The following is a 17,999-nucleotide window of genomic DNA, read 5'->3' as shown; positions in this document are numbered from 1 at the left end:
TAAAATAACTATACAATAACCTACAAAGTGAATTTGCTTACTAACAAAGATTAGATAAAATTGTTGGCAAACGTTGAGCAGCGGTCATGTGGTTAGTAAGTCACATCACACTTATTTTAGTAGAGGTCATTTGTAGGATCTACACAACAGAAAAATGTTGTGAAAATACTTGAGTATGGCCTCTTCGGGGCAGTTGCTAAAGAAAAGAGCTGTACTGCAGCAAAAGAGTCTCAGATTTCACTGTGGTCACTGAGTTTGCTCAAATTCTGAAATAGAAGGGGAAGAAATTAGCAATTGCTACTTACTTAACCCTTAAGTTGATATCATAGTCAAAGAACAGTAGTAACTGAAGCAAGCTGTCCAGCCAAGCTAAGAAAATGGATATTCTCTGAGGCATCAGAGTATAGAAGTTTAAATCTCCAGGTCCTAGGTCAGACTGCTGACTTTGAAACTGGCTCTACTACTTACAAATGGTATAACTTCCCTGGACCTCAGTTTCCTTATTTCTAAAAATAGGTTCAATAATAGTATCTACTTCATGAGGTTGTGGCAAATTTAGTGAAGTAACATAGGTAAAGCTCTTAGCACATTCCTGGAACATAATGAGCACACAGTGAATGTTAGGTATATAACAGTAGTAGTAGCAGCAGCAGCAGCAGTAATAGTAGTAGTAGAAATGATAATAATAACAATAATGTTATTATTATTATTATTATGTAAATACATACTCTTCTAATTGCACATAATAGGGATGACTCAGAGAGATAACAGATGCTGTTCTAGGGATAAGGAAAGGCCAAACAATTCAAAATCAAAGAAAAATTATGGGAAATCAAAGTTCTAGGAACAGTTCTAAAACTAACCATACAGCCCAGTATTGGAAGATAACTTTGACACTTCAAACCATGTGAGTGTTGGGCTCTGCAAATAGTATTTCCAAAGGTGGCAGTATGAGCTTAGAGTAAAGGGTATGAGAGCAGCAAAAAGCTATAAGGCTATATTTAGAGTTTTTGCATTTGACAGAGATGGATTCCAATTCCCAGGATAGTGGATCCTGGAAGATGCATTTATTTTTATAAGCAAGCAGTTTGCACTTAATAGGTGATCACCAAATCCTCTAAGCAGTGATATTGTTGGAAGATCCAAATTATTAAACAATTCATAACTTGTCCAAAAAAGGAATGAAAAAACTCCTTTACTTGTAGCAGAGGACTCTGAGGAGGGGCACATTTTAATAGGTTTTTAGATGTCAGTGGGATAATAGGCTAATATAAAAAATGCAAAGCCCATGTATTCTACATTCCAATTTTCTTATAATTCTGGCACTCAAACTTGCTCAACTCACCTTATTTAAGTGGATGTTACTTATTGCAGCAGATACTGATTCAAAAAAAATTGGTTTCTCTGAATCTAGGTTTCCCCAGTATTTCATTGCTTTTATCAAAGAAGCTATAAGAAAACACAAGTGATATAAGGTTACATGGAGCAGCAGAAGGATCATGTCCAATGTTAGCCAAGGATACTCCCTTACCTGTGCAGTGGACTAATGATACATCCACACTCTTGTTCTTGCAGTCCATGTAAACCTGGAAGAATTAAAATAGTACACCCACAATTAATTCAGGATAACTGGCAGGAAGGAATAAGATGAGCTTCAGAAGGCAGAATTTCTAGTAAAAACAAAATGCCAATGTTTATGATACCACACCACCAGGGGGTGGCATTGTAACACATTCAGGCATATTCTGACCCACTTCTAAAAGAGCCAGTCTTAGCAAAGGAAGATAAACACCAGCAAGGCATTTACCTTTTTTTTTTCTTTCTTTCTGTCTTTTTTTTTAAATAGATCTTTATTGGAGTATAATTGCTTCACAATACTGTTAGTTTCTATTGTATAACAAAGTGAATCAGCTATATGTATACATATATCCCCATATCCCCTCCCTCTTGCATGTCCCTCCGACCCTCTCTATCTCACCCCTCTAGGTGGTCACAAAGCACCGAGCTGATCTCCTTGTGCTATGCTGCTGCTTCCCACTGGCTATCTATTTTACATTTGGTAGTATATATATGTCGATGCTACTCTCACTTTGCCCCAGCTTCCCCCTCCCCCTCTGTGTCCTCAAGTCAATTCTCTATGTTTATGTCTTTATTCCTGCCCTGCCACTACATTCATCAGTGCCATTTTTCTTTTTTTCTTTTAGATTCCATATATATGCATTAGCATACAGTATTTGTTTTTCTATTTCTGACTTACTTCACTTTGTATGCCAGACTCTAGGTCCAGCCACCTCACTACAAATAACTCAATTTCATTTCTTTTTATGGCTGAGTAATATTCCATTGTGTATATGTGTCACATCTTCTTTATCCATTCGTCTGTCGATGGACATTTAGGTTGCTTCCATGTCCTGGCATTTACCTTTTATGTAACTAAGTTTTGCTGCTTACATTTTCCATTTTATTTAATAAAAATAAAAACATCACCTTTCCTTCCCTATAAGAATGATATAAAATTGTTTTCAACCATCTTTTATTGGAAGTCAAGGACCCATCTGTGAATATGATGAAACTGCTTACCTACTGCTTACTTTAATATTCTACAACAATTTGCACATATTCATGGATTCTCTAAACCCCATCCATGGACAGTAAATTGAGAACCTCACTATAATCAAAACCAAGTTTGATTGCCCAACTTCCATTTTTATGGTCCACCAAGATGAGAGATCCTGACTAATTTTCTTGGCATACTGCAGGGTCGTGCCTTCTTTAAGTCCTAGAAAATGTCAAGTAGTAACAACCTTACTGAAGGCCATGATCTTAAATTCACCCAGACCAAAGTCAGCCAACAAAACTCAGTAAATCCAGAAGTTTTAGTAAAAATAGGATGGATTTGGTTATGTAATAGTAAAGTGTCATACATACAAAATGTAGAATGCTGCGTTTACAAAACTTTTTAAGGGTATGCATGATACACCCAAAAATTTCCCTTATATTCTTCCAGCAATAAGCAGTTATCTCTATGGTAGAAGAATTGTGGAATAATAGGAGACATCACTCTGGGCATAAATAAACAAGCAAATAAACAAATAAATAATACATGGTCTGAGACTTGCCATTGAATAAATGGTTCCTGTTTTCGTAAGTTAAAATGACAATTCAAAGTGATCTGTCAGTGTTTTACTTTTTCTTAAGCTCAGGGAAGCACAAACACATTGCTATGGGTTGTTTATTGATGCTGATAAACACATTCTCTAGTTCACTAAGTAGAAGTGTCCTAAGTAGAAGAACAAATAGCACTCACTCCATTTTCTTCAACCTATACCTCTTAGGAGAATCTTCCTTATACCAAAGTGACTGAGAAAATAATCCAGGGAGTGTTTTTGGGAAGTAGGAAGACATGCATGGCTGAAGAGACTCTGTGGCTCTTTAGTCTGGACCCTATTTCAGGGTGGCAGGAACTAAGAAATAGTATTAGTTGCAGTGATATTATTTTAAGAAATGACTTTTGCAAAATGAGAACAAATAGAAGCTAGCATTATTGAGTACTTACTAACTTCTAGAAACCTTTTTATATGCTTTATATACAATATGTCATTTCTAAGCTTCACAACAACTTGAAGTATTTCTACTTCCAGTTTACAGAAAAACAAACAAATACTTAAACGCAGATCCTAGAACTAGTTATGTAGCTAATATTTGGACCTAGAATTTGTCTATATTTAAAGTTTATGGTTGTAACATACATCATAATTTACTGTAACCATGATGAAATAAACTAAATAGTAATAAGGAAACTAAAAATAGCAAATTGAAGGGGTTCCCTGGTGGCGCAGTGATTGAGAGCCCGCCTGCCGATGCAGGTGACACGGGTTCGTGCCCCGGTCCGGAAAGATCCCACATGCCGCGGAGCGGCTGGGCCCGTGAGCCATGGCCGCTGAGCCTGCGCGTCCGGAGCCTGGGGTTAGTGCCCCGGTCCGGGAGGATCCCATGTGCCGCGGAGCGGCTGGGCCCTTGACCCATGGCCGCTGAGCCTGCGCGTCCGGAGCCTGTGCTCCGCAACGGGAGAGGCCACAGCAGTGAAAGGCCCGCGTAACACACACACACACACACACACACACACACACACACACACACACACACACAAAACAAATTGATATAAAACTGCTGGTTTTGTATATAACAGAAGGGCAAATGTCTTTCTGCCCATTTAAAAATAAAATTCATCAGTTGACTTATTCCTTCATTATGCTGTGTAGTATTTTAAAACCATTAAGATGAATTCTTAAAAGTTTCTTTCTCACCATGCCCAAAACCTAGATTATTTGAATTCCTCTGAATTTTCAACCTTAGATCTTAAACTCACTGACAATAAGTAACCATTTCCTCCTCTTTACTAACTCTAAGTCCTGATTTGCAATATCTAGAGAGGACAGCTAATAAATACTGGAGTATATTCAAAAACAAATTTTAAATACAATTAAACAAAAAATATACATACTGACTTTTCCCAGTAAAAGGACAATCCTAGTCTAGTGTTGCTCAAAACATAATCCTTGGACAAACTACATTGTTTAAAATGAATATTCCTGGGCCAGAACCAGGACTCAGAAAACTGCATCTTTTTCCTTCTGGTTTTATTGAGTTATAATTGACATACATCACTGTATAAGTTTAAGGTATACAGCATAAGGATTTGACATACATACATCATGAAATGATGACCACAATAAGTTCGGTGAACATCCATCATCTAATATAGATACAAAATTAAAGAAATAGAAAAAAGATATACTCTCTCAACAACTTTCATATATAATATACAGCAGTGCTCATTCTATTTATCATGTTGTACCTACATCCCTAGTACTTTTTATCTTATAACCAGAAGTTTGTACCTTTTAACTGCTTTCATCCAATTCCCCCTCCCCTCACCCCTTGCTTCTGGTAACCACAAATCTGATCTCTTTTTCTATGAGTTTGTTTGTTTGTTTGCTTTGGGAGTATAATTGACCAACAACATTGTGTTAGCTCCTGTTACGTAACATAATGTTTCAAAATTTCTGTACATTTCAAAATGATCACTCCATCAAAAGACTGCATCTTAAATAAGCTCCCCAGGTGATCCTTATACACATAGGTTTAACAGTGCTCTTCTAGACCTTGGCAACACAGTAAATAAAAGTGCTGAACACTAGAAGCACTCCAATGATGAGAGACTCTCTGTTTACAGTCAGGATTTAGATGTAAGAAAAGTATTGAGGTTGAGCCCTATGCCTAGGATATTTAAAATTCAATTCTTTTGCATAATTTATTTCTTTTTTTTAATATATACTAAATCTGAAACAAAATCGCCCCCCCCATTTTTACAAAATGAATAAACTGAGATCCAGACAGGTTAGACAATTTTCCTAACACCTCCCAGCGGGTGTGATAGATCTGAGACTACGCTCTGTCACATAGTAAGCTGCTTCTCTTCACATAGTCCCACCCCATCTTCACAGGAAAGCCAGACTGAAGCTGACCTTTGTGCTATCTTGAGTTTGAAAGTTTGGACATTTTAAATTTAAAGTATGAATGAATAGAGATAGTTATGCAACACCATGAGAAAGCAATCAAAATCTACAATGTGAGACCTTCTAGGACTACTGGTTTTAACTCTTTAAAAGTCAATGTCCAATTTTGACTTCTGGCCATGAAGAGTAATTAATATAAAGCCTATCCTATCCTCCGTAAATAAGTAGACAAATGGAGAAAATATATAAATTGTTTTCCGGCAATGGGAACAGGCAGAAAAGGACTGAGTTCTCTAAAAGAAAAAAAAAACAAATGAGGTGAGCTCTCAGATCATCTCAGCTTTCTGCTGCAAAGCAGTTTGTGGACCACGACATGATGGTGGGGGGACCCAAGCAAAATGCAGCCACTTTACTGAGCTGAGAAGACAGAACTGGCATTTAGGAAGGATTGAGTGGGTGAAATTTATGGGAGAGAGTAATGGAAAGAAGGGAAATATGCAGGGAAGGAGCTCCAGAAATTGCCATAGGTTATGATTAAGTTTTTGGCTGAATACAAAGCCTCACACAGCAGGAGACTGTATGAAGCCAGGGTAAGAGACCGCTGGGGAACAAACAGCCAAAGGCGAGGTGAACCAAGTTCCACACAGCAGAAGCTAACGGAGGACTGAGGACAGCTGAGAAATAGACATTGCTTGATCCTCAAGATCCTCCCTCATATTTAGGGTATTGAGGAGAGAATAAATGGAAATAAGAAAGGGAGTACATTCCTTGTTGACTTAGTGTTTACTCAAAAAAAAAGGAGGAAACAATTCCAGAAGTGTCTGAGTTTTCCTTGAATTGGCAAAATTAGGTGTTCCATATAACTAAATGGAGGCTTCAGTTTTAAAGAAATAAAACTTTTACTTTTTGCAACCGGGATCATGGAGACCCCATGGATATCATGGGGTAGAGGACACCATTGTCTGAGAGAATGGAGAAAAACCCCTGCACTGAGTATTATTTCAGAGACCAGGAATGGTTTCAGGTCAGACTGTACCCATCCGTGATGTGAGAGACAACATCCTGCCATCATCAGGCCACTTGCTCATGGAGGGGACTTTTCTCCTTCTTTCTAGAAACCTAGGAGTTGACTTCCCAGCATCTGCTATACCCATTACATCCCAAGTCTATGTTCTGTTCTAATACCCCACATGAATACCCAGCTCTACTCCTCCCACGCTCTCCAGATTCACACACAGCTAGAAACTTCATGGCATCTCCTGAAAAGAAATCTACAGTAGTGGGAGTAATAAAGTCTATGCCCTTTGGGGAGAATGGGTGAGATGAGTATTGAAACAAGCAGGATCAAAACCCCAGAGCTGAGAGAGAGGCTGGTGAAACCCTGTTACTAAAGGGAAGGGAAAGAATTAGTCCAAACACAAGCTGTGCAAATACCTCAACAAGCATGGAGACTCCAGAATAGTCAGAAAAGGTCAATCCACTGCAATCTAGGATTAAAGAACACTTCTGATTCAGGCAGGGCTGTGTTGCTTCTTCTGTAGGAGGAACAGAGTTAAGTTAGGGAGAATTCTTAGAGATTTTTACTGTTGATATTGTTGAACATTGGGAAGATTAACGGTGTCCTCGTGTTTAACAAGGTCAATTCCAAACACTTTTAATTTTTACATTTTTCAGTTAATTACTAATTATTTTTGAACTCTTTGGTTTTTGAATATTCAAATGTTGTCTCAGGTAATTATTACATAACTCAGATAGGAAGATGGGCTAACTTAATTACCAGTGTCATTTCACAGATAAACAAACTGAAGCTCAGCAAGTTTAGATGATTCTGAAAGGAGACCTGGCAAGTTAGTGTCAAACACAGCCCAGAATCGAGGCCGCTAGACATCCTCAAAGTTCTCTTTGCACAATATCCCACATTTTCTTTCATGCGTATGCCCAGAGGTACAGCCCTATTTTGTGGTGTCTGAAGTTTATACAATTTTCGTGTCACACTAAGGAAAAGATTCTATCTTGGAGCTTGTCCCTCAGACTTAGAAGCGTTCTGTGTGAGGGGCCTGAAAATTAAGCTTCATTTGGTTCATAGTAAATCTGACTCTGAATGCACCTGGTGGGAATATTTTTTTTAATTAGGAGTTCATGACCTCTTTCTCACTAATGTCCTCAGGGCCACAGTTTTCTTGTGTGAAATGACATATTTCTAAACAGTGACAGGCCACCACATCTGAGGTCCCTCTAAGGAGTGATAAGGTTCTGAGAGCAAACCATGTAGGCCAAGATTCCCCCACCATTAGTAGGGGGAATTCAAATAAACTCCAATTCATTCATTATTATGAAATTCTCTGAAAATATACATTTTTAATTGGAATAGTTTTGCTATTTAAAATGTCCATGGTTTTCCTCTATAGTGGCTACAGAAAAATTGGAATACGGTTGTTTTTCAATTAGCATTGAAGGGAAGTATGAGGGAAAATGGGTATTTTTAAAAACTAAGAAATGATACTAAGTAATTTTTAATGTATGTTAAGAGTAGTATTCAGGTATAGAATTTGTTTCCAAGTTTCATCTTTAGATGTATATTCATATTTATTAATTGAAATAATAACTATAGATCACGAGTATGTTCAAGAAATTTTTTGAAATGAAGTGAACCATACAAATGTGCAAGATCCTATCCCTTTTTTCTAGGAGTTTATTCTTGAGTGCCAAGGATAATATTGGTAAATAACACATGATTAAAAATGAAAGAGAATGGAAATTTAAAAGAGGAAGAAGTCTCTTTGGAGCAATCAGGGAAGGCTTCACACAAAAGTAAGCTTGAAGGGTATGTTTAATTCCAAAAAGTAGAAACAGGATGGAGTTGTAAGCATTCTAATCATATGGACAACTTTAATTAAACACTAATGATAGTCTGAGATCTCAAACTTTTCCTGCTCCCAGTCAATCAATATTTATTGGGGGCCTACCTCATCCAGGCACTCTAGTAGTGTCTCCTGTTTCCCTTTTTCTCCCATGAGAAGGAGGGCTGAGGGTAAGTATAGATTCAGGCTACAATACTGGCTGAAAATGGTAAATTAGAAACTCAAATAAAATGAAAAGTGACCACAACTTAGCTCTTCCACTGACCACTTGGTAGTAACCATTATAATTCAATATTTGCCTAACTAAAATAAGACCTAGCCCTACTATGCCAGAGCTCTTATTTATAGATTCAGATATAATGTGTCCCTGCTCATTATCAGAGATTGGAGAGAGGGTTTAAGAATACAGGAAAAATAAAAATATGTATCCTAAGCAAAGATAAACAGTGGAATGTTGATTGGTATTTATTCCTTTTATCTCCTAGTCTCACAAACACACACACACATGCACACACATATGCACACGTATAGGTTGGCACTACATTAATTAGTTTAGATATACATTTATTCCACCTTATTTAGAATTACAGAGGCAAAATTACTAGATCAATATTAAAAGATTTGCTAAGACATTTGGCCAATTATTTGTTTGTGACATATATTTCCTTGCAAATTTTTATGATTCATAAATATATTTTTATCCAATTTGGAAATATTTTATTGAATTTTAAGAGTATAAGAATCTATAACAATTAAATATCAGATAAGCTTTCCTGCAAAAGTTCAATAATTCACAAGATAAACATACATAAAATATATATAATGGAGTAGATATTTCCTTACAAAGTTAGATATAAAAAACTTTAGTAAGACTAATCGTTTGCAATGTACTATGGAGTTCAAAATTTGAAGGGCTTGTACGCAATTCTCCTGAATATATCTGTTTTAGAAAATAAACTGTATATGATTTTTTAAAAGACATTTCAGACCAGCTCTGTTTACATCTTTTCAGAATGTCAATAGTGTACATTTCTTTTCGAGCTCTGTGTTTAATGAAAACATATTTATACCATGGAAATTGGCAAGTGCAACAAATCAGTGCTTTTCCAACACCCCATGCCATATCCTCAACTCCAAGAGTTGTTTGTCAAAGACTTACCAGCACATCACTACGTAAATCTGGGTACTCTTGTTAAACAAAGAAAATAATCAGTAATGTTTAAAAATTCAATGGCTTGGATTAAATAAATAACTGAAACCTCTGACATATTTAGCAATAGATCTTAAAATGACAGTGATGCTCTACACACAGCCTGCTGTCTCCACCTCCATCTTGAGTTGGGATGCTGTGCAACCGCTTAGAAACTCTGGTCTGAAGGTTCTGGGTTTGAGGTCTCTGCACGCTGTACCCTATGAGCCAGTGAAACTAGACTAAGTGCAAAACAAAAGAAAAAAAAAGTGGCTGGGAACTGTACCAGCAATAGTTTCAATGTCCACCTGTATACAATTGGATGAGTTTGGACATATGCAAACACTCATGAAAACATCACCATGATCAAGCTGAAGGTGTCATTATTGTGATCTGTGGGATGATTCTGCACATGAGCCAGTATTTCTGGCTCCAAGTCATCAGACTTGGAGCTGTGTGGCTGGCAGGGTCTTGGTGCTCCAGCGGGGTGTCAGCTCTGTGCCTCTGAGGTGGGAGAGCTGAGTTCAGGACACTGTTCCACTGAGACCTCCCAGCTCCATGTAATATCAACCAGCAAAAGCTCTAATAGAAATCTCCATCTCAACCCTAAAACCCAGCTCCACTCAGCAAGAAGTTAGCTACAGTGCTGGACAACCTATGCCAAACCACTAGCAAGACAGAAACACAACTCCACCCATTAGTAGAGAGGATGCCTAAAATCATAATAAGGTCACAGACACTCCCAAAAAAGCCACCAGATAGACAAGATCCAGCTGCATCCACCAGAACACAGGCACTAGTACCCTCCACCAGGAAGCCTACACAACCCACTGAACAAACCATAGCCACTGGAGGTAAAGACCCAAAACAATGGGAACTACGAATGTGCAGCCTGCAGAAAGGAGACACCAAACACAGTAAGTTAATCAAAATGAGAAAACAGAAACACACAGCAGATGAAGGAGCAACATAAAAACACACCAGAAAAAAAAAAAAAAAGAGGAAATAGGCAGTATTCCTGAAAAAGAATTCAGAGTAATGATAGTAAAGTTGATCCAAAATCTTGTAAATAGAATGGAGAAAACAAAAGAAACATTTAACAAGGACTTATAAAACTAAGAGAAAACAAAAAATGATGAACAACACAATAAATGAAATTTAAAATTCTCTAGAAGTAATCAATAGCAGAATAACTGAGGCAGAAGAACGGATAAGTGACCTGGAAGATAAAAAAAATGGAAATAACTATTGCAGAGCAGAATAAAGAGAAAAGAATGAAAAGAATTGAGGACAGTCTTAGAGACTACTGGGACAACATTAAATGCACCAACATTCGAATTATAGGGTTTCCAGAAGAAAAATAGAAAAAGAGTCTGAGAAAATATTTGAAGAGATTATAGTTGAAAATTTACCTAACATGGGAAAGGAGATAGTCAATCAAGTCAGGAAGGCACAGAGAGTCCCATACAGGATAAATGCAAGGGGAAACACACCAAGACACATATTAACCAAACTACCAAAAATTAAATACAAAGAAAAAATATTAAAAGCAGCAAGGGAAAAAACCAAATAACATACAGGGGAATCCCCATAAGGTTAACAGCAGACCTAACAGCAGAAACTCTGCAAGCCAGAGGGAGTGCCAGGACATATTTAAAATAATGAAAGGGAAAAATATACAACCAAGATTACTCTACTCATCAAGGATCTCATTCAGGTTTGATGGATAAATTAAAAGCTTTACAGACAAGCAAAAGCTAAGAGAATTCAGCACCACCAAACCAGCTTTAAAACAATTGCTGAAAGAACTTCTCTAGGCAGGAAACACAAGAGAGAAAAAAGACCTACAATAACAAACCCAAAACAATTAAGAAATAGGTAATAGGAACATACATATCAATAATTACCTTAAATGTAAATGGATAAAATGCTCCCACCAAAAGACAGAGGTCAGCTGAATGGATACAAAAACAAGACCCATATATATGCTGTCTACAAGAGGCCCACTTCAGACTAGGGACACATACATCCTGAAAGTGAGGGGATGGAAAAAGATATTTCATGCAAATGGAAAATCAAAAGAAAGCTGGAGTAGCAATACTCATATCAGACAAAATAGACTTTAAAATAAAGACTATTACAAGAGACAAAGCAGGACACTACATAATGATCAAGGGATCAATCCAGGAAGAAGATATAACAATTGTAAATATATTTGCACCCGACATAGGAGCACCTCAATACATAAGGCAAATGCTAACAGCCATAAAAGGGGAAATCAACAGTAACACAATCATAGTAGGGGACTTTAACACCCCACTTTCACCAATGGACAGATCATCCAAAATGAAAATAAATATGGAAACACAAGCTTTAAATGATCCATTAAACAAGATGGACTTAATTGATATTTATAGGACATTCCATGTAAAAACAACAGAATACACTTTCTTCTCAAGTGCTCATGGAACATTCTCCAGGATAGATCATATCTTGGGTCACAAATCAAGCCTTGGTAAATTTAAGAAAATTGAAATTCTATCAAGTATCTTTTCTGACCGCAATGCTATAAGACTAGATACCAATTACAGGAAAATATCTGTAAATAATACAAACACACAGAGGCTAAACAATACACTACATAATAATCAAGATGTCACTAAAGAAAACAAAGAGGAAATCAAAAAATACCTAGAAACAAATGACAATGAAAACACACAGACCCAAAACCTATGGGATGCAGCAAAAGCAGTTCTAAGAGGGAAATTTATAGCATTACAATCCTACCTCAAGAAACAAGAAACATCTCAAATAAAAAACCTAACATTACACCTAGAGCAATTAGAGGAAGAAGAACAAAAAAACCCCAAAGTTAGCAGAAGGAAGGAAATCATAAAGAACAGATCAGAAATAAAATAAAAAGAAATGAAGGAAACAATAACAAAGATCAATAAAACTAAAAGCTGGTTCTTTGAGAAGATAAATAAAATTGGTAAACCATTAGCCAGACTCATCAAGAAAAAAACGGGAGAAGATTCAACCAATAGAATTTTAAATGAAAATGAAGAAGTAACAACTGACACTGCAGAAATACCAATGATCATAAGAGATTACTACAAGCAACTATATGCCAATAAAATGGACAACCTGGAAGAAATGGACAAATTCTTAGAAATGCACATCCTGCCAAGCCTGAATCAGGAAGAAATAGAAAATATGAACAGACCACTGAAATTGAAACTGTGATTTAAAATCTTCCAACAAAAGAAAGCCTAGGACCAGATGGCTTCACAGGTGAATTCTCTCAAACATTTAGAGAAGCGCTAACACTTATCCTTCTCAAAGTCTTTCAAAATATAGCAGAGGGAGGAACACCCCCAAACTCATTCTACGATGCCACCATCACCCTGATACCAAAACTGGAAAAGATGTCACAAAGAAAGAAAACTACAGGCCAATATCACTGATGAACACAGATGCAAAAATCCTCAAGAAAATACTAGCAAACAGAATCCAACAGCACATTAAAAGGACGATAAACCATGATCAACTGGGGTTTATCCCAGAGATGCAAGGATTCTTCGCTATAAGCAAATTGATCAATGTGATACACCATATTAACAAACTGGAGGAGAAAAACCATATGATTGTCTCAATAGATGGAGAAAAAACTTTCAACAAAATTCAACACCCGTTTATAATAAAAACCTCTGCAAAGTAGGCAAAGATGGAACTTACCTCAACATAATAAAGGCCATATATGCCAAACCCACAGCCAACCTTGTTCTCAATGGTTAAAAATTGAAACCACTTCCTCCAAGATCAGGAATAAGACAAGTTTGTCCATTCTCACCATTATTATTCAACATAGTTTTGGAAGTTTTAGCCACAGCCATCAGAGAAATAAAAGAAATCCAAAGCAGAAAAGAAGTAAAGCTGTCACTGTTTGCAGATGACATGATACTACACATAGACAATCTTAAAGATGATACCAGAAAACTTCTAGACCTAATCAATGAATTTGGTAAAGTAGCAGGATACAATGTTAATGTACAGAAATCTCTTGCATTCCTATACATTAATGATGAAAAATCTGAAAGATAAATTAAAGAAACACTCCTATTTACCATTGCAACAAACAGAATAAAATACCTAGTAATAAACCTACATAAGGAGACAAAAGACCTGTATGCAGAAAACTATAAGACACTGATGAAAGAAGTTAAGGATGGTATAAGCAGATGGAGAGATATACTATGTCTTGGATTGGAAGAATCAACATTGCAAAAATGACTATACTACCCAAAGAAATCTACAGATTCAGTGCAATCCCTATCAAAGTACCAATGGCATTTTTCACAGAACTAGAACAAAAAATTTCACAATTTGTATGGAAACACAAAAGACCCCAAATAGCCAAAGCAATCTTGAGGGAAAAAAAAAAAAAAAAACAGAGCTGGAGGAATCAGGCTCCCAGAGTTTAAACTATACTACAAGCCTACAGTAATCAAGACAGTATGGTACTGGCACAAAAATGGAAATATAGATCAATGGAACAGTATATAAAGTCCAGAGATAAACCCACGCACATATGGTCACCTTCCTTTGATAAAGGAGGCAAGAATATACAGTGGAGAAAGGACAGCCTCTTCAGTAAGTGGTGCAGGGGAAGCTGGACAGCTACATGTAAAAGAATGCAATTAAAACACTCCCTAACACCATACACAAAAATAAACTCAAAATGGATTAAAGACCTAAATCAAAAGTCTGACACTATAAAACTCTTAGAGGAAAACATAGGCAGAACACTCTATGACATAAATCACAGCAAGATCCTTTTTGACTCACCTCCTAGAGAAATGGATATAAAAACAAAAATAAACAAATGGGACCTAATGAAACTTGAAAGCTTTTGCACAGCAAAGGAATCCAAAAACAAGATGAAAGGACAACCCTCAGAATGGGAGAACATTTCTGCAAATGAAGCAACTGACAGAGGATTAATCTTCAAGATTTACAAGCAGCTCATGCAGCTCAATATCAAAAAAACATATAACCAATCCAAAAATTGGCAGAAGACCTAAATAGACATTTCTCCAAAGAAGGTGTACAGATTGCCAACAAACACATGAAAGGATGCTCAACATCACTAATCATCAGAGAAATGCAAATCAAAACTACAGTGAGGTATCATCTCACAGCAGTCAGAATAGCCATCATCAAACTATCTACAAACAATAAATGCTGTAGAGTGTGTGGAGAAAAGGGAACCCTCTTACACTGCTGGTGGGCATGTAAATTGATAGAGCCACTATGGAAAACAGTATGGAAGTTCCTTAAAAAACTAAAAATAGAACTACCATAAGACCCAGCAATCCCACTACTGGGCATATACCCTGAGAAAACCATAATTCAAAAAGAATCATGTGCCACACTGTTCATTGCAGGTCTATTTGCAATACCAGGACATGGAAGCAACCTAAATGTCCATCGACAGATGAATGGATAAAGAAGATGTGGCACATATATACAATGGAATATTACTCAGCCATAAAAAGAAATGAAACTGAGTTATTTGTATTGAGGTGAATGGACCTAGAGACTGTCATACAGAGTGAAGTAAACCAGAAAGAGAAAAATAAAAACCGTGTGCTAACACATATGGAATCTAACAACAACAAAAAAATGATTCCGAAGAACCTAGGGTCAGGATAGGAATAAAGATGCAGACATAGAGAATGAACTTGAGGAAATGGGGAGGGGGTATTGCAAGCTTGGATGAAATGAGAGAGTGGCTTGGACTTATATATACTACCAAATATAAAGTAGATAGCTAGTAGGAAACAGCCGCATAGCACAGGGAGATCAGCTCAGTTCTTTGTGGCCACCTAGAGGGGTGGGATAGGGAGGGTGGGAGGGAGTTGCAAGAGGGACAAGATATGTGGATATATGTATATGTATAGCTGATTCACTTTGTTATAAAGCAGAAACTAACACACCATGTAAAGCAATTATACTCCAATAAAGATGTTAAAAAAAAGACAGTGATGATACAATTTGATAACAAAATGAAGTCTTGTTTTACATCTCCTTACACAGCATTGTTCTTAACAAATGACATATGTCTTTTATAATATATTACATATTTCAAAATAAGCTAAATCTAAAATCCTTAGTCCAAAAATTTATGTAGAAAAAGTTATTATTAATATCTAATCCCCCAAATTATATAAATTATGAATTTTTGAGATCTTTAAGCCTTATTCTTTATTTACTAGAAAGCATAATTGTTATTGGCAATATTTAATATAATTAAATATATATATTCAATATAATCTGAAAAATATTAACAACTATTTTATTTGGAAAATGTCAATGCATTGCTTTTCCTGAAGGAGGTACATAAATTATTACCCATAACTAACTTTATGGCATGCGTTCTATCATCCCCATTCCTTAGCAAGCCAAACATGGCTAATCAATCATGGTAATTTTTCCACTTAGGTCAAAGAAGACCTCAGAATTTTTATCAATTCAGTGCTTCAGGAAGTCACTACTAGTTCATAAGAAATTTACTTGTTGATCTGAACATAACGTTCCAGTGAAAAAACCCTGTATATATTATTTGGAGAGATTGATCACTAGATCTAAATGATTAGGAAATGGTGGTTAAAGGGTACAGAAAATTATTTAAGAACAAAGTTTTTTTCTCTTTTCTATCCTAGCACATTTATTTCACTTGTAAATTATACTTGCCATTCTCTGTATTTTCTTGCAATTTTTTTATTATTTAAGTGATGATAGATTGTTAACTATGTAAATGTTTGGGTTTAATCAATGGAGAAGCAAAAATTTTCCTTCCATTGTTTCAGTGTGCTTGCTCTGTCTTTCATTTTACATTCAATGTTCCTCTTTTCTGCTCCTTTAATCAAAATGCATGCACATTTTCACATCATCCAAAACAAAATAAAAGAAAATAAAAGAATTGTGCCATGTATATGTGGTTAATCATTTAAGTAAGCTATATTAAGAGAAGCAATTCATGATTTTTTTTTTTTTTGTAAATAAAATGACATTCTTAATGGCAAAGTTACCATTTCACTCAAATGGAAATTTAAATACAATGGGTATTTCTGAAATCTTTCCAAAAATAAGTGAAATTTTCTTTTACACTCTGTTTTGTCATTGTAATGATTTTATGGCTATATCCTTGTGTTCTAAGCTTCTAAGTAAATCAACCAGTGCAATAAAAATCACATTGTTATAGAAAAGAGTAAAGTGAATGCACAGCTAATATCCTCCCTTATGCAAAATGAGGTAAGCTTGGAGCATGTACAAAGGAGACAACTAATCTGTACCCATGTGCGATATGGTAAATGATGGGCTTTATCTACAAAAAACAACATTTCAGAAAGAAATTAACAACCAGGTGTGGGTGAGCAATTAACTCCAGACTGTGCAAGCCAGCTCTTTCCTGTGGAATATTCATTAACTCCTTTTATTAAAAAGTATTCATAGTTGCATAATTTAGGAGTGTTTCTTTTATACTTCAAAATGTTCTTGACAGTCTGTGAGTCATTCATAATTTTTTAAAAGAAGGCATTTTCTGTTGATATCAAGTAACTATTGAGAAACAGATTTACATCTCAAACTTCTCAAGAAAACAAGGATATCAGAAATATTTAGGACAAACCAAAACACTATCTTTGGAAAACATGTGCACATATTATTGAGCGTCTCTCTAATTCATTCATTCATTCAAGCAGTCAATCAGTATAGAAGTATTGGGTGCTTAGTCTAAGCATTGTCCTAAGAAATACAAGCAGAATGATGGACAAGAGAGATGATGGTCCTTACCCTCAATAGACTCACAACCAAGCTAGGAAACCAGTCAGTTGAACTAGTAATCTGAAGTGTTATAAAGGCTGGGAAAGTTATGCAGAAAGTCCTAAGGAGGTACAGGATACACCTGATATTATAGACAGAATAATGACCTCAAATTATGTCCATATCTTAATCCCTAGAACCTGTGGAATATGTTGCCTTACATAGCAAAAGGAATTTTGCAGACTTGATTAAATTAAGGATCCTGAGATGAGCAGATTACCCTGGATTATTGTGGTGAGGGAGGTCCAATGTAATTATAAGGGTTCTTATGAGAGGGAGGCAGGAGGGTCAGAGTCAGAGAGGGAGATGTGGTGATGGAAGAAGAGGTCAGAGAGATATGAAAATGCCAACACTGCTGGTTTGAAGATGGAGAAAGGGGCCATGAGCCAAGGAATGTGAATGGCCTCAAGAAATTGAAAAGGACAAGGAAGTAAAAGTGTTCTCCCCTAGAGTCTCCAGACAAAATACAGCTGGTTTGGGGAACTAGAAGGGGCGGGGGGTGGTTGAGGGAGGGGAGCTAATTTAGGTTTCAGCATCCATGAT

The 17,999-nt window shown here is 36.3% G+C and overlaps 1 protein-coding gene across 1 annotated transcript in view; it reads right to left on the bottom strand.

Annotated features, from left to right (window-relative positions):
* Positions 1 to 230: 230 nt before the first annotated feature.
* The window catches only part of SLC26A7 (solute carrier family 26 member 7), a 182,103-nt gene continuing 164,334 nt past the window's right edge, over positions 231 to 17,999 (bottom strand). Inside the window, exons 16-19 of the mRNA XM_007457342.1 lie at positions 6,954 to 7,054; positions 1,532 to 1,586; positions 1,346 to 1,449; positions 231 to 266 (exon numbers count right to left, since the gene is read on the bottom strand). Coding sequence (XP_007457404.1) covers positions 231 to 266; positions 1,346 to 1,449; positions 1,532 to 1,586; positions 6,954 to 7,054 — 296 coding nt within the window. The remainder of the gene's footprint in view (positions 267 to 1,345; positions 1,450 to 1,531; positions 1,587 to 6,953; positions 7,055 to 17,999) is intronic.

The sequence above is a fragment of the Lipotes vexillifer genome, unplaced genomic scaffold (assembly GCF_000442215.2).
Source record: "Lipotes vexillifer unplaced genomic scaffold, Lipotes_vexillifer_v1.1 scaffold174, whole genome shotgun sequence".
Taxonomy (NCBI): Eukaryota; Metazoa; Chordata; class Mammalia; order Artiodactyla; family Lipotidae; genus Lipotes; species Lipotes vexillifer.
This window is presented reverse-complemented; position numbering and strand designations above follow the sequence as displayed.